General features: G+C 56.7%; 9 protein-coding genes across 9 annotated transcripts; 4 read left to right on the top strand and 5 right to left on the bottom strand.

The window, feature by feature from the left end:
- Positions 1-59: 59 nt before the first annotated feature.
- Positions 60-763, bottom strand: BKA78DRAFT_44281 (uncharacterized protein). The gene has a single exon (XM_066893196.1). It carries the CDS (start codon positions 650-652, stop codon positions 155-157), a length of 498 nt encoding a protein of 165 aa, XP_066739936.1. The 5' UTR covers positions 653-763; the 3' UTR covers positions 60-154.
- Positions 764-2,098: 1,335 nt separating this feature from the next.
- Positions 2,099-3,163, top strand: BKA78DRAFT_44278 (uncharacterized protein). Its single transcript, XM_066893195.1, has one exon. It carries the CDS (start codon positions 2,282-2,284, stop codon positions 2,876-2,878), a length of 597 nt encoding a protein of 198 aa, XP_066739935.1. The 5' UTR covers positions 2,099-2,281; the 3' UTR covers positions 2,879-3,163.
- A 4,312-nt stretch (positions 3,164-7,475) lies between these two features.
- Positions 7,476-9,439, top strand: BKA78DRAFT_257988 (uncharacterized protein; the record flags this gene model as incomplete). The annotated part of the gene is made up of 3 exons (XM_066885234.1): positions 7,476-7,683; positions 7,735-8,059; positions 8,107-9,439. The coding sequence occupies 3 exons, from the start codon at positions 7,476-7,478 to the stop codon at positions 9,437-9,439; spliced, it is 1,866 nt and encodes a 621-aa protein (XP_066739934.1).
- A 514-nt stretch (positions 9,440-9,953) lies between these two features.
- BKA78DRAFT_44219 (uncharacterized protein) lies at positions 9,954-10,762 on the bottom strand. Its single transcript, XM_066893194.1, has one exon. The coding sequence runs from the start codon at positions 10,573-10,575 to the stop codon at positions 10,117-10,119; it is 459 nt and encodes a 152-aa protein (XP_066739933.1). The 5' UTR covers positions 10,576-10,762; the 3' UTR covers positions 9,954-10,116.
- Positions 10,763-12,632: 1,870 nt separating this feature from the next.
- BKA78DRAFT_325551 (ankyrin repeat-containing domain protein) lies at positions 12,633-14,484 on the bottom strand. Its single transcript, XM_066889370.1, has 3 exons — positions 14,224-14,484; positions 14,000-14,167; positions 12,633-13,929 (listed from the first exon to the last, which is right to left on the bottom strand). Exons 1-3 carry the CDS (start codon positions 14,389-14,391, stop codon positions 13,054-13,056), a joined length of 1,212 nt encoding a protein of 403 aa, XP_066739932.1. The 5' UTR covers positions 14,392-14,484; the 3' UTR covers positions 12,633-13,053.
- Positions 14,485-14,769: 285 nt separating this feature from the next.
- Positions 14,770-16,642, top strand: BKA78DRAFT_258060 (WD40-repeat-containing domain protein; the record flags this gene model as incomplete). Its single annotated transcript, XM_066885246.1, has 3 exons — positions 14,770-14,943; positions 14,995-15,528; positions 15,578-16,642. 3 exons carry the CDS (start codon positions 14,770-14,772, stop codon positions 16,640-16,642), a joined length of 1,773 nt encoding a protein of 590 aa, XP_066739931.1.
- A 313-nt stretch (positions 16,643-16,955) lies between these two features.
- BKA78DRAFT_333672 (26S proteasome non-ATPase regulatory subunit 3) lies at positions 16,956-18,639 on the bottom strand (the record flags this gene model as incomplete). The annotated part of the gene is made up of 3 exons (XM_066890113.1): positions 16,956-18,086; positions 18,144-18,424; positions 18,561-18,639. The coding sequence occupies 3 exons, from the start codon at positions 18,637-18,639 to the stop codon at positions 16,956-16,958; spliced, it is 1,491 nt and encodes a 496-aa protein (XP_066739930.1).
- Positions 18,640-18,950: 311 nt separating this feature from the next.
- Positions 18,951-19,874, top strand: BKA78DRAFT_257453 (DASH complex subunit Spc34; the record flags this gene model as incomplete). The annotated part of the gene is made up of 3 exons (XM_066885189.1): positions 18,951-19,015; positions 19,072-19,476; positions 19,541-19,874. The coding sequence occupies 3 exons, from the start codon at positions 18,951-18,953 to the stop codon at positions 19,872-19,874; spliced, it is 804 nt and encodes a 267-aa protein (XP_066739929.1).
- Positions 19,875-20,432: 558 nt separating this feature from the next.
- BKA78DRAFT_44151 (uncharacterized protein) lies at positions 20,433-23,097 on the bottom strand. Its single transcript, XM_066893193.1, has 2 exons — positions 22,930-23,097; positions 20,433-22,865 (listed from the first exon to the last, which is right to left on the bottom strand). The coding sequence occupies exon 2, from the start codon at positions 22,840-22,842 to the stop codon at positions 20,899-20,901; it is 1,944 nt and encodes a 647-aa protein (XP_066739928.1). The 5' UTR covers positions 22,843-22,865; positions 22,930-23,097; the 3' UTR covers positions 20,433-20,898.
- Between the last annotated feature and the right edge of the window lie 162 nt (positions 23,098-23,259).

Raw genomic sequence — 23,259 nt, 5'->3', positions numbered from 1 at the left:
GTCGTTGTGAAGAAGACAAAGACGGGAAATCAGACGAAACAAGCAGCACCTCGGAGCAACAACTGAAAGAGGGGCCACAATTGCCAACAAAGCCCGAGATGACTAGGGACGGAAAGAGGGGGGAGGAGGAGGAAAGAGAAAGAGGGGAAAACAACTATTGATTGTGCGTCGTGGACGGCCATGTGTGGGCGAAAAGGGTGGATTTTTCGGAGACGAGGGGACCAACAAACAACAAACATGGGCCAAGCAAAAGCACGCGAGCAAGGGAAATCTGGGACGGCACCAAAAAACACCGCGTGTTCCGATACAACAACGGAGGAATTGAAACTGGGACTCGATGTCTGGAATAGGTGCTGTAGGCGCGCGCGATTGGATGGCAAAGAAGTGAGTGACGTGACTGGGACCGGGAGCGAGAGATGAACAAGGAGCGTCGGTGGACGGAGTGTTCAATAATCAATACCCACCTAGCTTGTCGACCCGGGTGCCTGGAATGGGTGGCAGACGGAAAACGAGAAAGAAACAGAAGGACAGCGGCTGCCAGGCAAATCGGAGACCGAGTGTCCGGACCACGTCCACCACGTCCAAACAACCAGAAAACGAAGTGTGGAGAAGTGGTGGTGAGGTGGTTCTCGCTTAACGTGTCCAGAGCCATACAGGCCTTGTCGACCGCTGGAAATCGACAAGGTAAATGGATGCGGTGGTGCCTTTGAGGGGGCCGCCCCGCCCACCTCTGGCGTTGGAGGTGGAGATGGAGAGGAGGTGGCCCACAGACGGCGAGACAGGTAGCCGGCCAGCGGGGACCGTACCATACGCGCTGCAAGCTTTGGTTCGGCGATGGGAGTGGGAAAGCAAGACGAGGCGGAAGCGAAGCGAGATCAATGGTGAGACGGCACAGGGTTTGTTTGAGTGGCCAGGAAAAGCCTAGAGCGTGGCCTACAAGGCACGACACGAGTGGGTGGTGGGCGGTCTGGTAGGCGATTCGCTCTGAATCCACAACAACCAATGTTTATTCTGGAGCGAATAAACGACGCAAAGGAAAAAGGGGTTGAAACGCGAAAGAGCAGGATGAACAAAGCGAACAAAGGAAACGACGTCAATTTAGACTTTTTGGCATCGACCATGCTGCGTCGCGTTGCCGGCCGCGCTGTGCGTGCGTGCGTCCGAGCCCGTTTGGCGTAATGTGTGAGTATGTGTGTGTGTGTGTCTGCGCGCTTACCCACCTGGACTTGCACTGTACCTTACCTTGCCCTTCAGGTCGCGGCTCTGTGATGCGTACCATCCGTACGGACGCATCTTAGGCCGTCCCGTTCCGAGCCAAGCGGCCGTCTCCCAGTCCCGTAAGCACAGCAGCATCGCAGCGAGAAGCAGGTTCGGTGCAAAGGCCGTGTGATGCACAAACTAAGACGGATGATGGGAGTCCTGTGATTTTTTTTTTTTTTTTCAGATCTGAAAAGGACGAGGTATCGGGATGAAGGAATGATTTCAACTGCTGGGAAAGATCAAGACCAGGCGTGTCACGACGTCAGAGTCTCTGCGGTTCGAGTGAGCAAAGACTCACGCAGGGCAAACCACATGGGGAGCGAACGGCGACCACACAGCTACTTGCGAATCCGGGAAAAAACATGGGCAGCCGAGTGCGAGGAGTGCGGACACGCGGAGACTTTTTGGGCCTCGGGCGAGCCCAATGCAGCAGCTTGCGGGCTTGATGCGGCGCGGGGCCGATAGAGCAGCAGCATTAGCCAGCAGAAGGGCTACAGGTAGATGGTGGTGGTGCTATCAGGTAGCGAGCAGCAGGCGCCGCATCATCATCAGCAGGCTGGAGTTAGCTTGCAGCTGCACGACCGATGACCCGGAGAGGTTTTGCGGGGACAGCGCCAGACAGTGTTGGAGCAGGCTTGCACACTGCTCGAGCTGACACGGCCGGTTGCGTCGTGTCTCTAATTGTAGAGGGTCAGAGTCGCACCGATTTAATTTGGACAACAGACGGTGAGAGGGATGGAGGGAAAAGAGTCTGACAAGTGACAAGAATAGGCTCCCGATGCAAGTCGATCTTCCGGGCGCGCGTGCCAGGCGGTACGACGCAGTTGGAAGCGCGTTCCTGGCTGCGATGGGAGACAAAGAGGCAGGGCGACGCCACCGACACGATTGTCGCGCTTCGCGCTGGGCAGAGTCAGGCAAGCAAGCATGATCTGCGTTGAGATTCAGAGAGCCGTTCCGTTGCGCGCTTGATGCTCGCCACCGCTCATCCATCGCCGGTCGGTGCGCAGGTTGGGGTGGCGGGATGGACGGGCGATCGATGCAGGGACATGCTGGCCGTATAGACGTTGCTTTTTGTCGGCGAGGCTTCCTGACAAAGCGCGCGCGCGCGCGCGCCCACAGACATGGAGTGGACTCGAGATTAGAAGCGGACCCTCATGGCCAAGCGCAGGCAATCGAGCCGAAGACTTGCGCTCCAGCTCCGTCCCAAAAGCGGCAGGTAGCGGAAAGTGAAAAGATGGCACAGCACCCCCGGCCGGCGACGGTACCAAACCGTCGGGTCGACGTCTTCCCTCGCGCCCCTTTGCATCGCCTTTCCCCATTCTTGTGTCGCTCCAATCGACGGCCATGTCCGCCGGCCGCGATCCTTTTCTCATCAGAAGCGGTACAATACATACGTCAACGGTACGGTGGTCGAAGACTTGATGCGCTGCTGCAGACCTACGTATGTATCGGTAGCGCTGCTGCCGCCCGCATAGCCAGTGCACATATGCAAGTAGCGATGTCGTGCCGCGCTCCGGTGTCCACTGATTTCTGTGTCGTCGCCCGAAGGGTGCCGGGCGTGGGATGGATCATGCCTGCGGTCGAGGCTGGCGGTGCGGATGCGGTCATGGCTCGATAATCAACCACAGCGAAGAGACCATTGGCGCCAGAAGACAGGGGATGCGTGGAAGACGAATCCCGGCTCCTGTGGGGTTCAAAATGGCGGTGAAGACAGACCCCCTTGTCTCCTGGTACAGTGGTCATGGGCGAGCCGAGCGGAGGGCGGAAAAGACGGCCTGCCATGCCTGATGGTGGTGGTGGTGGTGGAGGTTGAAGTGACCCGGGATCAATCAGTCGTTGGGGGCGGCGACTGAAGACGAGGAGCGAGGAAAGGGACGCTAGAAAATGCCTTGTTCAACACGTACAAGGGCGCAAGTTGCACGAGGGTGAGATGACAGCACCGTCACGCTCCTTCGCACTGCCATATGGAAGTACCCGCCCAATCACCCGCACCAGAGATCCCTGTCGGGCCTGCAAGGACTCAGTTGTGGCTGTTGCCGATAGCGGCGCCCTCTGATCTTCCCTTGACGTGGCCCACAGTGATTGGAAGGCTGGTATAGCTGAAAGATTAATCACCACACCTGGGCCAAGAGTCGTGGCCGCCACGGCCCTCGAAAACTACACCACGCCAAGGCCGGCCCTGCCTTTGTATGCTACTCGAGCAAGATGGACTTGGTGCTTCTGCTTTTGGGCTTCCTCTTCCAACACCACGTTCACCTCGAGCGAGGCCTGTGCCATGGGGATCGTGCAGCCAAATCACACGCATATGCATGACGGGTGTGTGCAGCCAAAACTTGGCCAATGGGGACTTGGTCAACATGGCGGCTGCAGGAACCATGGCCTGGCCTTTTGGGGATCAGCAGTCGGATATGAGGAAAAGCCCCCAAAAAAGGACCAGTTGTTATATGTCTCGAGGCTGGAACATGTCGTATTATTCTTGGAAGGCGCAAGGGTTTGGGAGATTGTCGTCGTCGTCGTCAGTGTGTGTGCCGTGCGCTGGACATGTTGACATGGCTATTTCCGGGCGGTGGAGAGGATGAAGGAGAGAAAGAGGAGCGGCGGGACCGACGAGGCGGTTGCGAGAAGTGCACGTACTCGTCTGATGTATGCACAAGGGGAGGCAATATGCAGCGCGGGGCCAGGCCAGTGGTGGCAGGGAAGGGAGGCAGCTCGCATGGTTGGATGATGGACGTTGCAGCAGTTCGAACCAAGTGTCGGGGCCACTGGCTTCGCCGCGTGTGCAGAGAGGCAACGTGAAAAAGGGCCCTCGTGGTCGAACCGGTGTAATTGTGCGCGGGCAGCGATCCTCGCAGGTCTTCGCAGGACCACCGAGTCTGTTGCGGTGAGGACGGCGCGAGCGGCCTCACGACATCAAGCCAGGACGAAATTGGTGGCGAGTGGTCAACGTGCGGCCATTCCTGGACCACGCGAATGCGGTGCGACGAGGCCCTTGCATGGCGACAAAGTGGATTGATGTTTTGGACGCCACGGGCTTTTGGAGAGGGCGAGAGACGAGCGACTGAACTGGCGGTGCGACGGAACCCTTGGAGGCATTACGTGCCGGCGTCATGTTGGTCTGTAGAAAAGAGGCCGTCAAGGGTGTCACTGGCGCCATTGGCGGGTGGCTGGCAAGCCACGCCGGCACCATTGGCTTGAAGGCCCGGCAGCGGCGCTTATTCGCCATTTTGCTTGTTGTTGATGTTGATGAGAGAGGGCCGCGGAGCCGGGTCGCGGGCGGCGCAGTCAATCGTGATGATCGGAGTAGGTCGTGGTGGGTTGGTCGGCCGTCAGTCAGTGGTCGGCTTGGAAAAAACGCGGAGAGCAGAGGCGAGCGGTGGCTTGGAGGATGGGGTGGTGCCAGGAGCAGAGTGGGCCAGCTTGACCTTGTCGACAGCGCACACGACGCACACCGCAACAAGCAGCCTATGACGAGCGGCGATTGAGTGGTACAGAGGCATCCTCAGGCCACGGCCAGTCGCACCCGTTGTCCTTGGTTGTACAGGGCGGTCCAGTCAGCGCCATGCCCGCCGTTTTTTCACAAAGTGGTCCCACGCAAATCACCCGTTGAGCCATGGCGTTAGTCAGCGGCTGCGGTTGCACATCATCCACGCCCGTCTCCCGCTGCCATGATCACCCACTGATCTGTTCAATACCTAACCTCCAACTATTGCTTCATTGCTTGTAACTAGGACTACATACGACGCGAGTAGAGTACCTAAAATAACTACTGAATTGCATGTACCTATTCTATCGGGCCATGGCCGTCGCGCTCGCCGTCACGGATCCATATCCATGCCTTTGCGGCCATGTACCCTGACCCTTGTCTGGCGCCCACACCCATGCTCATGCCCATGGCCATGCCCACATGGACCCATGCAAAAATGCCGACCTACCTCTGGACATGCCTTGGTGCCTCCCCCCAGGAGCCTTTTTAGATTGAGAGAAGCGTGCGGCGTGCGTGAGATCTCCACTCTGGCCGCCTAGGTGCATTCGATTCCAGTGGGCGTATCGCTTCGTCCAGTCCACGGCATTCGCAGAAAGACAGCATACTGCAGCAGAAGCAGACGCACTCGCGCCGACCCGCTCTTGCTCACGCAGCCCAGCAGTTGCCAGTCGAACTTGATACTTTTCAAACATTCAGATCCTCTTCAACTCGAACGTCGCACATTGCGGCGTGTGCTCTTTTGCATCTTTCTCTTCTTTCTCTCGTCTCTCTCATCTGCCTGCCTGGCCACCCGCCCGCACGGCCCGTGCGCTCCAAACAGCCAGCCGCCGCCGCCTACAGACCGCATCGACACCAGTTACTACTACCACCACCTCCCCTCCCTCCCTCCCTCTCGTTCCCGTCTCGCCTAGTCCGTCTCTTGAAGGAACAACATCGCTCGTCCTCAAAACATCCTCCACTCCAAGCTTCGCCGCTACCCCCAGACCAACGTACGTTAATCCTTCCGCCTGTCGTTCCCGCGTTCTTTTCTCTACCATCTCTCTCCTCAACCTCACTGCCCACGCCGCCTTCTTTCTTGGCTGCCCTCGCCCGCCCGCCATCGAAAAAAAAAAAAAAAAAAAGACCCCAACTGCCCTGCCACCCCCCCGCCAGTGTCAAAAGCTGGTTCGCTCGCGCCAGCCAGCAGCGTTTGCGCTAGTTCTCTTCTCGCATCAATCCCAACCTCCTCCGCCGCCGCCTTCTTCTAAACCTCCGCCCACCCTCCCCACCGCCGCTCTTCTTCTTGTGCTGCACGCCCGTTGTTGCCCAAAAAACCTCGTCCAAGGCTCGAGGGTCCGTTGTCTTGCGCTCCCTGCCTTTGCCTGCCTCTTTGCTGACTACTAGTCTGCGCTGCAGCTGTCATCGGCCAAAAGCGAGCAATCCTCCACTGAGATCCTGCACGGCCCACGATACCAGACGACACGAGACGACTTAACGACCAGACACCATCTCCTAGACCGTCATCAGGCCCCGCCGTTCTAGTTCTTTCGTTGCTGCCCAGCTTCACTGCAAATTACTACTACTTGCGTTGCCCTCGACCCTTCTTGCGCACCTACTACACAAACGCCAAACGCCTCCCCCCGACCACCACCACTCCCAAAAGTCGCGCTGCCGCCACTACTACCGCCGCCGCCGCTGCATGCCTTGAACGACTCATTCAGCATCCTCTTTCACGACCGGCACGACTTTACGACGGCTTTCTGGATTCAGCATTGCTAGCGTTCTTGTCGTCCTGAACTGCTTCAGATCCGACAGCCTCCCGTCTGTCTGCGCTGCATTCCTCAAGGCCAAATTCCTCGGTACGACTTGGTGCCACGCAAAGTCGTGCGACTGCGGAAGCAAAACTCAAAGTCGAGTCACGACCGACCCAACACAATCTGTGTAGAGGCACTCTGTCGTTTTTGCGACGCTTTGCTGTGGTTCAGCCGAAGGTGAGTGCGCGCGTGCTTGTTGTTTGCTCCTCCACGTGCAGCAACGCCCACATTTCCCTTTTCCATCCTTGGTGCATATTTTCTTGCTTCATCGCACAGCTCGAGCTTTGTACGTTACGCTGCTCGCTTATCACTGCTGCCAATTGCAACAATGACAACCCCACGGCGGCTACGTGCGCCCTGAGATCCTGCGCAAAGCCACCTCCACCCGCTCCGTCTGCGCGCGTTCCGCGCCCCGCAAACACACCTCTCTTGCTGACTCGCGCGTCCTCAGGCTTTGACCTTCACGTAACGTTCTCGAGCAAAACCCCGACAATACCGAAAAGCTGGAGCTGCCATCGATTTCGCAGGTCCACTCCCGAGGCCCCGTCGACTCTTCGTGGTACAGCACTCAATTCCAGCCACGACCCACTGTCTCGAGTGAGCGCCTTCCAGCTTTGCCTCAGATTCAGTCGGGTGCCAACACGTCGTCAAACTCGTCCTCGCCTCGGGGTGGATCCATCAGCTCGGCCTCTGCCATTCACAGCAGCGCCAGCTCGCATACTTCTTATTCCTCCTCGATCAACGGAGCTCATTCGGGTTTCAAGACGCCCTCGCCGGAGCAGACGCCCCAAACCCTTGGACGCGATCCCAATTCGTTGAATGGGCCCGCGCACGAATCGCCCTACACTCATCAACACCATTCAGGCTACAGTTACGGAACTGAACCCTACGGCAGCATGAATCAGATGCAGTCTTACCCCGATGTTAACCATCAGCACATGTCGGCAACTCCAAGTCACGCCGCTTCGACCGGCCCTCCATCAACAATGGGCTACACGTATGCCGCGCAACCTCCCTACTTGCAGCCGGGACCGAGCTCGCTTGTCCAGGGCTCTTACTACCCCAATTCCTACGGCAATGGGCTTCCGACACCCTCTTCGGGCGCCATGAGCAGCGCTCTCATTCCTGCTTCTCTTCCCTTGCCAGGTAAGTCTCGATTCCGAAGGAGTTGCGCGAAACCTTGCTGACAAAGAATAGCAATGTCTTCTGGTGGACCTGGCGGTCCAATGCCCGGATCTCAGGGTCATTCGGCGCCATACACTTTCGACACCACGGGCCAGGTTGCCCCTCCGGGCATGAAACCGAGGGTCACGGCAACTTTGTGGGAAGACGAGGGCAGCCTTTGCTTTCAGGTCGAAGCCAGGGGTGTGTGTGTTGCTCGTCGCGAGGATGATCACTTCATCAATGGCACTAAGCTGCTGAATGTGGCCGGCATGACAAGAGGTCGACGTGATGGCATTCTCAAGAGCGAAAAGACTAGGCGCGTGGTCAAAATTGGACCCATGCATCTCAAGGGCGTGTGGTAAGTTGCACATGGAATCCAAGCATTCCCTTCCTAACGCGGTGTAGGATCCCTTACGAACGCGCCCTGGACTTTGCAAACAAGGAAAAGATTACAGAATCGCTCTATCCTCTGTTCGTTCACGACATTGCTGCATTGCTCTACCACCCCTCCAATGCGCGCAACACCGGAGGCACCGTGGCCGCTGCTCTCGACCGTCGCCGTCCCGATAGCCAGCAACGCTACATTGGTGCCCCGACAGGATCGCAACCCCCATCATTACATCACCACCACTCTCTCAGCAATCCATCAATTGGTCAACTCCAGCAGTCCCCCCACTCCATTGCCCCCCACCCAGCGTCGGGTCGTCCGGGGATGGACAGGGCGCATACGTTTCCAACCCCACCAACTAGCGCCTCGAGTCTGATTGGCATGGGTAGCTCGGGAAGCTCCTACGAGTGGGGCAGCAGCGGTGTTTCGAATATGCAGGGCAATCAGCCACTGTCAATTGACACTGGTCTAAGCAATGCTCGGTCCGTCCCGACAACACCTGCAACCACGCCTCCCGGAAACATGCCAAACATGTCCCAATATCCAACATCGCAGGGTTACGACAGCGCCCGCCCCATGTACAGCGCGCCGCCTAATCAGCCTGGCCAATATGGCGCACCACAAAACGTTCCTCGCTACGCGCAGCCTGTCCAGTCTGCCCCTTTCCCCAAGACTGAGATGGCGCCTTTTGTAAAAAGCGAAATGGCGCCTCCTGTGAGGACTGGTGGTGATCCTGTTCAACAGGCGGACGTGAAGCCGGTCGAGGGCCTCCTGAACCAGGGAGAGCACGTCGGCCCGGTGGCTGGTGAGGAAGAGGCTGACCACGAGCATGACAACGAGTACACGCACACGAGCGGCCCTTACTCGAACCGCGGAGCTTACGGCTACGCTTCCTCTACCGGAGCGCTCTCTGGCGAGCACGTCTCTCCGAAAATGACTGGATCTCCTCGTCAAAACGGATCGGGACGAGCAACGCCTCGCAGCGCCCAGACTGGTTGGACGCGGGGTTACGGTCCTTCTGGAACCTCGCAACTGCCTTCAAGTAATCTATTCAATGTCATGAGCGACACCCGCAGCAGCACCAATGGTAATGGAGGCACTGATGGCTACCCCGCGCCTGCGCCTTTGCACTCTTATGCCAGCCAGTACAGCCCGGCGAACGGCTCCAAGAGGATTCGGGAATTGGATGACGACGAGACGGATTACGGCCGTCCCGCAAGCCGCGATGCCAGTGTCAACGACATTGACGGCCTCAAGCGCAGAAAGACCATCACCGAGAGCACCATGGGCGGCGCTGTCGGCGGTGACATTCAAAGAGCCAAGTCGACGATTGCTCAGCGCCGTCGGTAAAGGACTGTCACCGCTCATTATTGTGCTGCATGACAGATTTCGTCTCTAGACCACATAGACGGCTTCCTGCGGATCGGCGCACACTGGACCGACTAATTACGTGGATTCGAGCGGCCTTGGAGTAAGGATTCGGAAAACTTGGCTTTGCTGGACCTCTTACATGGGCCTCTGGGACCACTTTGAACATTTCGGAACCACCTTTGGGTCTTGTGCAGGGCGTCGACCCTGCGACATGGCCAACATTCCTTCATTTTGATTTCCTTGTTTCCTTATTTCCGGTGAGGTTTCTGGCATATGACGACATTGACGACTCTCATGCCGTTTCTTTCGAAAACAGCCTTTATGAACCATGGCTGTAATCCGATGGCGACTTCCCGGTCCAGGGTGTAGAACCTCGGAGTTTTGTACTTTTCAACATATCCCCTATGGCATTGCGCTTCGCGCCGTGGAACAAAATGAAAAGCATCTGGCAATTTCAATACATTGGCAGCGGCCTCTCTAGTACACCCGGCCAGCACAAAGAACCTAGCATCGGCTAATACTTTGCAATTCAATCTTTTGGTTTTTGAGCAACATTACCCGGAGAGGAGTTTTGGACCGGTGTGGAAATTCGCTCCCTGTCAAGGTGCCCGCGCCCTCTCATTGATGCAGTTTCCAAGCCACTCTCGAGCGTTGACTTAGCCACGGCAAAAATTAAAACACGACTTCGAAAAGCCCTTCCAAGACGACGAACGACACCAAAAGAAGCGGATTCTGGACGCCAAAAAATTACACTTATGGAAAGAAAAGACTGGACGACAATCCACCATCTCCAAAACGCCCATGAGCCGCGGGCCCCTGCTTTGATTGATGCTGGTGTTTTCCCCTTTTGTACTCCTGCTGCGACGAAACGACAAATGGATGAAACTCGGCGATGGAACGAACCAAAATAATAATGGATTCACAAAAGGCAACAACGATACCTGGCCGCCGATGACGACACGACGACGAGGACACGCTGCCACCACCACCACCACCACGACGCTTCGTTGAATTTCGTACTTGCTTGCGTTGCTTGCGCGCGCGTGTTGCTCCATCCATCGACTTGGTACAAACGACAGTACCATGGCAGTACATGAAACGACTTTTTTTCCCATTCAAAGAGACGACGAGACGAAGAGAACGAAAGCGCCTTCCAACCCTCGCATCTCCGACGCAAGGTGCAGCCTACGGCGACGAGGGACGGGGGGGGGGCGCAAAATAACTTAATGCTGGAAACGAAACGGTCGAATAACAATGAAAGCCCTTTGCCTCTTTCTTTTGCTTCCATCTCCCTCTCTTGCGTTTTTTTTCGCTGGTTGATTCAATCTTTCCATCTCTCTCACATGTGTTTCCTGCCGTTTTGAAGTTTTGAAGCTTTTCCTTTGTCATTGCTTTGGCTTTTTTTGCTCGTTGACGGCAACCTGGACTGGACTCGACTTGACTTGTTGGGCCTGGGAATTGGGAAATATTTTGGAAACTTATTGAACGAATGAATGTTGCTTGCTGTTGCTGCTGCAGGATGATACTATCAATTGCTTGTGTTGTTGCTTGTTCCTTTTGGGATGGATTTTATATTTGCCGAGGGAGAGGAAGGGGGCAGGACGGGAAGGGACCGGGACTGGGACTGGGACGTACAGGGGGGACTCTTTTTCTTCTGTTCTGTGTGAGCCGATACGGCGGGCAAGCCAAGGCAAGGCGAGGCGAAAATAAAGTCCGAGTCTTCTTGAATCACTTTTTACTTGATTTCTCCTTCCTTTGTTGATTTGTTGAGCTGCTGTCTATGGACGGATGGCTGCTGAGATGCCACTGTGCGGCCTTGATGGCTGTGATGGCTGTGAAATGTGATGTGATGTGTTCCTCCTGTTTCCATGTGTGTATGTCTGCTTGTCGAGCGAGGTAATGTATCGGAGTGCCTACCTGCCTGCCTGACCGGCTGGCTGGCTGGCTAGAATGACGGAAGTTGAGTCGAGGACCAAAGTCAAGGCCAGACACCATCTGTCTACCTACGTGAAGTGGCAGCCGCTAACCAATGTAGTCTACGGCCACCCCCCTCCTCTGCGCAAACGTCGAGCGAATAGGTACCCATCTTGGTAAATGCAGGACCTGGCGGACTGACAACGTGGACTGGCGTCGATGTACCCAGGACCTGCTCTATCAGGGGTAGATAGGAGAGTGATGGAACATGGCCGAGTAGTGAGTGCCTCGACCTTGACTTCTGCACAAGGTACTAGGTCGTTCTCCCACTCTCTCCCGGGCTCGCCCGCCCCCGTCCGTCTGTCTGTTTCTCCCCCTCTCCCCCCCTCCGTCTTTCTAGTGCCCCTTTTCCCCCTTTCCCATCCACCACCTCTGCACCAAGAGCATTCATCAGGCAGGAATGGCAGCGTACGGGACATGTACTACTAGCTTACACAATGCTGCTGATGGTGTGGTTGGTAGTGGTCGAGTTTTTTCAACAATCATTGGCTGCTGCTCTCAAAGAACAAACACCCTCCTAGCAATCCAAAGGAAAGATGGGATGGCAGGCGCGCATGATGATGATGCTGTCTGCGTCATTTCCCACGCCATGTGCATGCCGTCCATTCCACCACCTCTTGAGAGACTTTTGACCACCTGTGTGTTAGAAGCCAAATTTTATTGTTGCACTCCAAACGCCAACGCTGCCAAAGTAGTAGTAGCTGTAGCTAGCTCCGTAGAAAACGACGACTGATCCACTGGGTATGTAGTCAGTCTTTTGAAACTTTCGAGCCTAGGTAAGGTAGGTTCGCTCTCTAGGTTGGGTCGGTGCTGTGCTGTGCTGCTGCCACTACAACTGACGAACGACAGGCGTAGGTGTGGTGTTGTTGTTGTATGGCTGGCTGGCTGGCTGGTTTTCTTTCCTGCCGCCTGATTTTTTTATCTGCGCCTGTTGTACTCATCCGCGGCCATTTCCTTCTTTCTGGTTGCTGTCCTGTCCTGTCCTGTCCTGTCCTGTCCTGTCCGCCCCGCTGCTCCCTCTTCCGGGCTAAGCGCGAGACTGCATCGCTCCTGCCCGAGGTATCTGTTACGGGTGGTGAAAAGTGGAGGGCGGGCAGGAGGAGGTGCAGCACGTCATTTGTGGAGAGCAGGCAGGCAGGCAGGCGGGCCAAAGCGGAAAGTTGAATACGGAGAAAGGGGACGGAGCGGCGAAGGATGTGGTTAGGAGAAAGGTAGGTGGGTGGTTTCAACTCTCCCGGCCCACTTCCTGGCTCAACTTTTGAACAATCAATAATACATCGAGAACTCATTGTCGTCTACAATTCTCTTTGGAATTATCAATGAGGTTCCAATGCAGGCGTGGGCCAGTTGGATGCCGGCCGCTGCTGCGACTTCCTATCGTACATTACAAGTGGTCTTTCATACACAACTGGCTGAACAGCCAAACCCAAACATCTCGATCAAGCTCGAAAGCGATCGCAAGAAAATCAAACATGGTGGACGAGCAAGTCTCTGTAATCGATCCAACGTCACATGCCGCAGCCCTCTCTCTTTCTCTCTCTCTCTCTGCCGAGAAACGATTGTTGGGATATTCAATCCGCGTCTCCCTTTCTCACTCTCTTCGGTCCACTACCGCTCTCCTACTCTCTCGATCTCACCGGCCCAAATCCACCCCCAACCCACTCACCGCGTCCAAAAGTCGGAGTGCCACTCCCTCCCGCGCCTTTGGGAGTCATGGGTCTTCCACCAGCGCTGCTGCTCACCGTAGTAGGACTCCATCCGGAGCCGGCCGAGCGCTGTTCCGCGCTGACGCCTCCGGGCGGGGGCAATGGCTTGTCCAGAGCGGGGGGCGGGGGCGGGGGCATTTGCTTGTGTATGCTGCCGGCAGTCGAGGCGACGCTGGCATTATTGGCGGCGACGCTGTTGTTGAACTCGCGGGCTTGGTCGACCGACGTGCGGAGAGGAGGCAGGGCGTCCATCAGGCGCCGATGCTCTTCGCGCGGGCTGTTTCGCACCGGAAAGGGCGTCCCCGTCGACGACGTCGTCGACGTGATGTTGTTGCCCAGACCGACGCCCGCTGATGGAGATATTCCTCCTCCCGAGTTGGACGGCACTCCACCGCCACCAGCAGCACCGCCCTCGCTCTCCGCCTGCGTCACCAAACGCACGCCGCCGGCCATCCCAGCTTTTGCGCGCAAAACTCGCTGCTGTGCGGCAACCTCCTCGCGGCGCGAGTCGTCCTTGCGGCGCTCAATCTCGGCCACCAGTTCCTCAAAGTAGATCTTCGCATCTTTGGTCCGGCTGTATGCAATAGGCGTCCAGGCATACGCGTTGACAGCGTGCGGGCTAGCGCCTGCTTGGAGCAAGAGCCGCACACACTTGAGCTCACCGGCCGCCGACGCGTGGTGTAGTGCAGTGTTGCCGTCGTTGTCGTGGGCGTGCGGCGAGCAAGGGTACGAGGCACCGAGTAGCTGGGGGAGCAGCGCCGATGCGCCGTGAAGTGAGGCTTGCATGAGCTGTTGATGTCGTGTGTGGTCAGCGACCTGGAGGAGCAATTGGAGCTTTGCGAAGGGGGGATGGACGTACCGCGTCCATGCCGTTGATGTTTGTATATGGTACGCATTGCGGGAAGCGCGCGATGAGCAGCTTGCCCACTTCGACTTGCTCGTGAGCTGCCGCCAGCATCAGCGGCGTGTCATGGTCCGTATTTCGTGAAATGCCGTCGTTCTCGTGCCCAATATCGATGAGAAAGGCCTACGTCTGGCATTAGCTCAGATGGGATGGTCAATCGGAGGTGGAAGTCGACATACTGCTATGTCGAGGAATCCGTGCTTCGCGGCCAGATGCAACGAAGTGTTGCTTTTGTTCGCAAAGTCGGGGTTCTGGAGAGCATGTGGGTTGTTGCGCACGATGCGCCGGACAAGCAACAGGTCGTTGCGGTGGATTGCGCGCCGCAGCCGGATGGCGACATCGATCATCGTCGTCGTCTGGATTCGGTCGCGTCGCGGGATTCTCAGCTACATTGTGTTGTTTGGTTTCAGGGGACGAGGCGGCGTGTTGTCTTGTAAATCTAAACCCCCGCCGGCGGCGCGGAGGAGTACCATGGATGGCGTCCATGCAAGTGTTACGAGTCATGCAGCCAAAGTCGGCGTTTTGTTTCGACATCGCCGACGTCTGAGCTCGATTTTTTGACCCAGCTTCTACTTTTCCCCGACTCCACAACACCGCTCTCGCAACATTTCCCAATGGCGCCTGTCGCGGTTGCAGAGCGCTCGCAAGAGCACGACAAGGTCCAGATTCCCGACTTTTCCTACGCCAACTCCGACGATGGTCGCTCCGAAGACTCAGACACCGACATGGAGAAGGATGCAACAGAGGAAGAGCTGGAGAGATTGGTCTTTGGTGACCGGACTGGGTTCCTGGAAGGCTTGAGACAATTCGGAAAAGGAGGTGAACTGGTTGGCACGGCCAGAGAGGACGAGTCCGAGGATGACGACGGGAGTGAGCTGGAGAATGTCGCCGACGCGGACGTATGTTGACGGAAGCCTCTTGGTCGAGACCGAATGCTGACCCAGATGTAGTTGTTTTTCATGGACTCTGGCCCAAATGCGCCCCCCGGTAATGCCGTGGTCCCAGCCACTGCCTCAGACGACGAAAGTGACTACGCCGAGGCAGGTCAAGACGCGCCTGCCTGGGAGGACAGCGACGACGAGCGCATGGTAGTGTCCCTGGCATCGGTCCCGCGCCTACGGAAGTTGCGGAAAAACGAAGGCGAAGATTTGATCAACGGCAAGGAATACGCGCGCAGACTGCGGAGGCAATTTGAACGGCTACACCCAACTCCAGAGTGGGCGCAAAAGGGCGGCGCAACGCGGAAGCCATCGAAAAAGAGGAGGCGCATTTCCCAGGCTGGGGAGTCGTCAGCCGAGGAGACATCGTCTGATGAGGACATGGATGCCGACAAAGACGACATTTCCACGCAGCCGCTTGCCCAGCTCCTCAAGGACGCGGATGGCCTCACTCGCGGTCACGAAAAGGGCGTGGCCAAGAAGCGGAAGCTGCGTCCCGAAGTGCTCGACATTCAGCGCACGAAAGACATCAGTGGCACACAACCAGTATGTCCACCCAAGTTCCCTTTGACGTCAAATTCTAACATCTTTACAGTCCGCAATCACGTCCCTCTCCTTCCACCCAACGTACCCGCTCCTCCTGTCCTCCGGCCCCAGCTCCACGCTGTACCTCCACCACATCCAACCCACGCCTCCCAACCCCAACCCGCTCCTCACGTCTCTCCACATCAAGCGGACACCGCTCACGACGACCGCCTTCCACCCATCCCCTTCAGATGCGCGCATCTTCCTCAGCGCGCGCCGCCGCTACTTCCACATCTGGAACCTCAACAGCGGCACCATTGAAAAGGTCTCGCGCGTCTACGGCCACGCCCACGAGCAGCGCAGCATGGAGCGCTTTGCGCTGTCGCCCAACGGCAAGTACATGGCGCTGCAGGGGTCGGCGCGCAAGGGCGGCGGCGTCATCAACATCCTCGACGCGCACACGCTGCAGTGGCGCTGCCAGGCGCGCGTCGAGTCACGCGGCGGCATCGCCGACTTTGCGTGGTGGGCCAACGGGGCTGGCCTGGCCATCGCCGGCAAGAACGGCGAGGTGTCGGAATGGGACGTCGAGCGGCAGTGCCTGGTCGGGCGGTGGATGGACGAAGGCGCCGTCGGCACGTCCGTCGTTGCGCTGGGCGGCCGCAGCGGTCGTGAAGACTGGCTCGGAGGCGACCGCTGGGTCGCCGTCGGCAGCTCCAGCGGCATCGTCAACATTTACGACCGCCGCGCGTGGTTGTCCCAGGCAGCACAAACCTCCTCTGCGTCGTCATCCAACGGCAACATCCCGCCAGCCCCCAAACCAACCCGCGTCCTCGACCACCTCACAACGCCCATCTCACACCTGCGCTTCTCGCCCGACGGGCAGCTGCTCGCCATGGCCAGCCGCTGGAAGCGTGACGCGCTGCGTCTGGTGCATTTGCCTTCGTGCACCGTGTATCGCAACTGGCCGACGAGCGGCACGCCGCTGGGTCGCATCACGGCGGTTGCGTGGGGCGATGCTGCTGTTGTAAACCAGGCTGCTGAGGAGGCAGGCAATGGGGGTTCGGCTGATGCCGAGGTTCTGCTCGCGGTTGCAAACGAGCAGGGGAAAATTAGGTTGTGGGAGGTGAGAGCGTGAAGGGACTGCAGAGAAGTTGTGTGGAGAGCTGCCGTTGTACAGGAGATGGCTACTTGTAGATATGCTTGAGGCGTTGAATGAAGATATCCGTGAACAGTTCAAAAACGGATACACACTACCGGTACATGTACGCAAGATGAGACTCGGATTGCCAGCTGGGTTTCTGTCAATATCTGAACAACCACAGTCCCATTTCACTCTTGAAGCAGATTGGAGTCTTATTTCTACCACTTCAGCGGAATATGCATTTCTATCATTACCCTAGCTGACCCGCGTCCATCCTCTCTCCACGCCGACGCAATCTTCCCATCCTTTACAAGCCTTCAAAGTCGCCCGCCGCATCATCGTCATCAATATCACCATCCTGAATCTCCTTGACCAGCTCCCTCTCGCGCTCGCGCGCCTCCTGCGCGTTCTTGAGCTCCAGCCGGTGCTGGTTCATGGGGTATCGCATGGCCTTCACGCACTCGTCGTGCAGAATGAGGCAGGCCGAGATACGGTCGTGGAATGCCTCGGCGGGCTCGCGCGTCGCGTACACGTCGCCCGGCCGCTTGGTCTGCATGTAGCCCTTTTCGTGGTTGATGTTGGCCTCGATGACGCCGTCGCGGATCGCCTTGGCCACAATGTATTCGGCGGATTCTTCGCTCTCCAGGCCCAGGCGAATGCAAATGTCGCGCAGCGAGATGCGGCTGTAAGAGAGGGACAGCATGCGGATGCCGGTCCTGATGACGTTTTGGCGCAGACGAAGAATCAGGGTATAGGTGCCGTCTCGTTGGAACACGGGTCCGTTCTGCTGGACGGCGCGGATGAAGCCCTGGAGGTCTCCTGCGCGCACAGCCTGCACGAGGCGGAAGTAAGGCTCCAGGGCCCTCTCGAGCTTCGGCTGGCTAAAGATGGCGCGTTCTGGAATGTCACCCATCAAAAGCTCAACAACGACGAGAAGCTTCATCGAGGCTTGGTAGAAACCCGCGGCGGTGGCGCTGGTGGGTGATTTGCGAGTTGCGCTGGTCAAGTGCTCATGCGCTTCGGTGTAGTTGAGCTGAATTGCGCGGATCCGTCCAAGGTAGTAGAGGAACCTCGCAACCTGGTTGTTCGGCGCAGTCTGGGGGAACTGAGTCTGCGCCACCAGCAGGTCGGCCTGCGTAATGTCCGCAGTCGAGATGTAGTTCCGCAGCAACAACACCATGACGGCGGCCTGGGTATCTTGGTCCTTGCGAAGGACGGCACTTCGTAGCGCTCCAAGAAGCTGCCTACGGATACCGATGACCGGCGACTGCTTCGAAGGAGGCTTGGGGTCCAGTTGCTCGTGGAACAGAGCAAAGTAGAAGTAGGCGCGAGCAGCCAGGGAATCGAGCGTCCGGCGGTTCAGTTCGCGGATGCTGTCCACGAGACGGGACGACCATTGTGCACCCTTCTCATGCTCCTGGTTGTCGTAGAGGTATACCTATGGCTAAAGCGTCAGCAAGACATGCGGAGTTGGCTGTTGTCATTTCCAACCGACCTGAACGAGAATCGCAAGGTAAACGTCCACTTCCGGGACGACATCCTTCTTTGCGTTGGAGTCTTGGTATCCCTTACCCGCCGCCGGCGAGCCTCCCACCGCAGCGATGAGCTGCTTGCCCTCCTCATTGTGAGCCGGGTAGTAGGAAACGATGGCTTCGGTGAGGACTTCGTGGTTCAGCCGCTTTCGTAGAGATGATATCGACCTCAAGGCGCGCAACGTGAAGCGGGAATCAAATTGCGTGACGGCTCTTTCGAGGAGAGCAAAGTTGCTGGCAATGTCTAGATACGCGTCAGTACGTGCTCGGCCGGATATGTAGTAGAGCTTCTAGTTCAGCTCCGATGATGGCGCCGTCTTGTGGTTTGACGGGATCCAAGATTTTGCTGACGGTCTAGATGTAAGAGCATTGCAACTGACCGCTGACAGTCTTCTCCTTGATATTGACCGTGGGCGTCTCCTCCCCAGTAGCCACAACGCCTTCCATGTTGTCCGCCATGCTGCCCTCTATCAAGCAGTGTTCGCGGGAGAGGATGAATTGTGAGGTGAATAGATCGACTCAGATCGGCGGATGAAAGGAGTCGGAAAGGTGGATTGAGCGGTTGGTGATGGGTAGGTGACAGGTTTGGTGATGATGATGCTGCTCGTTCCGGGTAGCTCTCTGAGGTACAGTCGGGTTTGGTGGCCCGTGGGAAGGCGGTGGCAGTATCGCGGTCGTCCCCTCTGTTTACCTACCTTGCAGCTCTGCCCTGCGTCACCTCACTTGCCGCGTCGCAAACTGTACCAGACTTTCTCTGAGCGCGCGCAATCATGTCCCTCCTCGAGACGCATTTGGAGCAGATATCGCTCTGCTCCGCCTCCATCGCAGAGCTCCCGTACGCAAACTCTCTTCAACTGTGAGAAGACTACATTCAGCTAACACAACGCCCAGCTTCCCTCCTCCCAAAATCTTCACCAATGCACTGCTGCACCCCCACGACATCACCGCCCTCATCCGCGACACTGAATCGCACGAGCGCGCCCTCTTCTCCGTTCCGCCGCCTCCTCCGGCACCTAAAGCGCAAGAGTCGGCATCCAGCAGGCGGAAAACCGTCTTCGAGCCCAACAATGCAGGTAGCGGCAGCACGATGGGCGGCGGTGCAAATGCGGTGCGTGCTCCTAGGCGGAACACGGCCGTCGCAGCGATCCTCGGGAGCGAGCTGGTGGAAAGAATCAGAGAGGGCGGCGGCGGCGGTGCGGGAAGCGGGCTGGGGTACCGCGCATATGGCGGCAGAGAGAGAGGCGATATCGACGTCGAGACGCTCCTGGAGGGCGCAGAGAAGCTATGTGGAGTGTAGTAAGTGATCCAATTGGCGAATCCGACGCCGTCAGAAAAGTTATGAACTGACGACGTGCCGTAGTCATATCCCAGGCGTAAACGAGAAGATCGCACAATTGCGCCAACGGCACGCGAGGTTGCAGTCCAACATCGATCACTATGAGATGCGCGTTGCAGAGCAGCAAGTCCAACTGGCGCGCCAAAACCGGCATCGTGGCGACTACGAAAACGACTCACCTCCAGCCTCGGAACCAGAGCCCGAGCCAGAAGAACCCGCCGAAGCACCGTTGACCATCGAGGACCTCCAGCGGGAAGAGGAGGAAATCAGAGAGCTGGAGAAGAAGAAGCGCGGCTTGGAGGATCGAGTCAATTCCATGGGAAGAGATCTGCGTGGAGTACGGCATGCGTTGAAATGAGGAACAACGAGCGAATGCGCTGTGAATACGTATGAGATTTGAAGAGTAGCGTGTTTGGTTATGATACCCATCTCTGTATGAGAGCATTTCATTCTCCATCGCTGGTATTGTAGAGCATGGTGAGGTATGATATCAGGGCCTACACGGCGCCATGCGCGCAAAGCGAAATTCTGCGCGTCTCCAGCCTGGAACCCAGCGCGAACAAACTTTTGGTAGCACCGAAATGTCCAATGAAGACAAGAAGCATTAACAGTTCTCAAATATTATATGACAAGAAATCATCAAATGTTGGGGCCTTGAGAGCCCAGAAGCAGCTGCCAAAGGAGGAGTACGACGAACTTGCATCACAACTCGGACAGTAAGCGCCTGAAGCTAAAAGGTATAGGAAAAGTATGGAGCACGCTGATCAATCATATCTACATCCATAGAAGAGAATCAAAGATTCTAGGGGGGTCGGATAATCAACAATCGAGCTGCACAGTTATAGCTGACTGATCGCATCGACCGTTGGAACTCTTCAACATAGAAAGAACTGAAATCTAATCTCAAAGTCGCAGTAAGATCACAAAAGCAGAAACCCCATACAAGAGACGATCGCAAGCCATGAGACCGACAGGCAGTCCAGCAGACAAAGTCAAGTGTTTAAAAGGAAAAGTAGAGAAGAAAAACTGGAATTCCATAACCCCGTGGCCATACCATGTGCCGTCGACTGATGAAACGATCCCAACGCAACCGAAATAGCAGACTGGAGAGAGAACCGCTCAAGTGCTGCAAAATGTCGAAACCAAGTCGCAGAAAAAAGCAGTCTCGTCCAAGTCGTCACTCCATGGAGTCGCAAAGAAGCATGTAGTCGTAAACCCAGTTACCCCAGAAGCCTTGGGACAGTTGCATCGCTTGCAGGATGCGCCGATAAGAAAAAGGAAAAAGGGAAAGGGCTGCGAATCGCGTGTCGAAATCGGAAAAGCCGGCAGTAAAGCGAGCCATCGGACAAATCTGCGTCGACAAAACCCAGCGGCACACTCTTTCAAGTGTCCAACAAGTCTTCGACCCAGTCGTCCAACTCAATAACGCGGAAGCGATCTCCCCATTTCTGGCGGAAATCCCTCTTCATGTATTGGCTCGAAATGCCCGCTTTCCAACTGACGAGTTCGATGCGCCAGCCTTTCTTCAGTGCGCGCTCTACCATGCGCATAAAACCTTGGCTGTACTCGGCAGCCGCAGCATCGCCAGTGGCAAGCACCATCGTGGTGGGCTCGTCCACATCCACAATCGACTCGAGCATCTTCAGGTGCAGAATCTCGTCTACACCCTGCTCGACCCAAGCCTCCTTGGCGTGAGTTACAGCATTGCCCGTTTCAGAGCCGCTGCCACTGCCTTCGCCGGAGGTGGTGGTGCCACCGTTTCTGCGACGGTATTGTTGCATCTGCTCTGCATCGCGTTGACGAAAGTACTTTTGTCGATCTGTAAGCTCGCGAGCTTTGTAGACTTTGTCGAGGACGCTTGTTTCGTAACCAATGGCCCGGGCCTTTTCAAAGGCTGGTATTGCTGGGAGCGAACCAACCAGTACACGCTTTGCGACGGGTCGACGGCGCTCCATGAGCAAGACAAAAGCATCAAAGTCGATGTCCTCGCGGCGGATGCGAGCTTGGACAGGAAGACCTCGCATGGTCTTGACGCGGTTTTGGAATCCAATGTGAATGTTTGAAAAGTCGATGAAAACATGAATGCCGGTAGGAGATTCTGTATGATTCACGAGCTGCGCTGGCTTGGCCAGCCAATGCTTGTCTTCTGGAAATTGTTGGACAAGCGAAAGGAAAAAGTGAAGATTACGGTCGTCCTTGTCTCGAACGACAAATGTTCCACTGTACTCTGGGGAAGGAGGTGCCGGAATGGGAGACTTGGAGTTCGCAGGAAAAAGAAGTGTGTTGTTGAGTATGGCATCGTAGTATCCAGAATCGAGACCCGAGGGAGCGCCAGAAGGATAGCGACCAGGAGTCGCACGCTTGGGAGGGCTGGTGGAAGTCCAGGACTCCTGCTTCGTGTTCTTGGATTTGCCCTTCTTGGAAGGTTGATTGGCTGCCAAGTCGAATGGAATAGCTGAATCCTCGAGCTTCTTAGAGCTGTTGGCTGAAACGTCCCTCGACTTGCTTGTCACACCCGATGGACATAGAGACAGGGGCAGCATCTTCGGAGCGGTGTGCGGAGCCTCCATAGGGTGCAGGACATCCTTAGTCCTCTTCGCAGGTTGTGGCGTCATTGGAGTCTTCTGCGAGCGGAGGTTGTATCTGAGAGCTGGTTCCTTGGCAGGCTGATCAGCCTGTCCGAGAGTGTGGATGCTCGCGTTGCGAGCTGGTGCATGCTTGAGGTGAGCGTCGTCGTTGGACTCGAAACCGCTCGCAGCCTTATTTTTTTCTGGGGAATTTTCAGCTTCGGCGCGCTTGCGAGCTTTCCGAGCTTCCCTCTTGCGCTGCGTCTTGGTGAGAGTAGAGTCGATCGGTGCAACGGTAATTGTAGCTGGTTCGAGCTCTTGGTACACATCGGACTCGTCGGCCAGGTCATCGATCGGTTCTTGAACACCCCACTTGACTCCCTTCGAAGACGAATGATAGGCTGCGCCATCGGAGGCATACGCCAGTCTATCGGTGTCTACCAAGGTCTCGGATTCTGAGCCGGGAGGTGTAAGAGTAGTAAAGGCAGGTGGAGGCGCATTGCCAGGTGTTCCGAGAAACTGCCAGAGCTTGTTGAAATCGCCCAGACCAGAGGAGGCATCATTCTTGTCGGCTCCAAAATCCACATCGTTCAGAGGCTGTTGTGGAGGGGTGGTTTGTTGGGCCGGTTTGCTGGCATCGGGCGCGGGCGACAGCGAATTGATGAGATTGTAGACGTTGGAGAAGTCCCACGACCTCTTTTCAGGCGTAGAGGGTGGTAGCGCTGGCGCGCAGTCTCTTGATGTAAATGTTGTCGTCATTTAGAAAGCGTGCTAGAGGAGGACTGTATCTTTGCGCGTTAGCCGGTGACTCGATGATGCCGCTGGCGGTGGCGGGATTGGGCGTACAGTTGATATGGGATAGGAGGGCCTTAAGGCGAAATTTCATGATGTTGGGCAAGGAGAGTGAGGGCTCAAAGAGCACTAAACAAGCTCCATACTAAGAGCGAAGGAAATGTGGTGGGTGACGAGTAGCGTTGGAGGGGAGAGGAAAGAGGATGTGGTTATGAGTGGGTGAGTCCAGTCCGAGTCCGGGTCCGGGGTGAGCAGCGGGGCCAGTGCAATGGATAATCATCGGTGCGTCATGGATTTCCTTAGCCTCAACGCCACCCGAATCCATTCTCGTAACGCCACTCGCTGGCCCAATCCGGAATATGTGTTTGCTGCGCGCCCGGGTTG

The sequence above is a fragment of the Phyllosticta capitalensis genome (genome assembly GCF_038381095.1).
Source record: "Phyllosticta capitalensis strain CBS 128856 chromosome Unknown BKA78scaffold_11, whole genome shotgun sequence".
NCBI classification, from domain to species: domain Eukaryota; kingdom Fungi; phylum Ascomycota; class Dothideomycetes; order Botryosphaeriales; family Phyllostictaceae; genus Phyllosticta; species Phyllosticta capitalensis.
This window is presented reverse-complemented; position numbering and strand designations above follow the sequence as displayed.

Coding starts and splice junctions, on each gene's coding strand:
- BKA78DRAFT_44281 (XM_066893196.1), bottom strand. CDS start 652: ATGGCTCTGGACACGTTAAGCGAGAACCACCTCACCACCACTTCTCCA.
- BKA78DRAFT_44278 (XM_066893195.1), top strand. CDS start 2,282: ATGGACGGGCGATCGATGCAGGGACATGCTGGCCGTATAGACGTTGCT.
- BKA78DRAFT_44219 (XM_066893194.1), bottom strand. CDS start 10,575: ATGGGAAAAAAAGTCGTTTCATGTACTGCCATGGTACTGTCGTTTGTA.
- BKA78DRAFT_325551 (XM_066889370.1), bottom strand. CDS start 14,391: ATGATCGATGTCGCCATCCGGCTGCGGCGCGCAATCCACCGCAACGAC. Junction 14,168..14,223: donor ACGGATTCCTCGACATAGCA/GTATGTCGACTT, acceptor TGCCAGACGTAG/GCCTTTCTCATCGATATTGG. Junction 13,930..13,999: donor ACATCAACGGCATGGACGCG/GTACGTCCATCC, acceptor CGACATCAACAG/CTCATGCAAGCCTCACTTCA.
- BKA78DRAFT_44151 (XM_066893193.1), bottom strand. CDS start 22,842: ATGACGACAACATTTACATCAAGAGACTGCGCGCCAGCGCTACCACCC.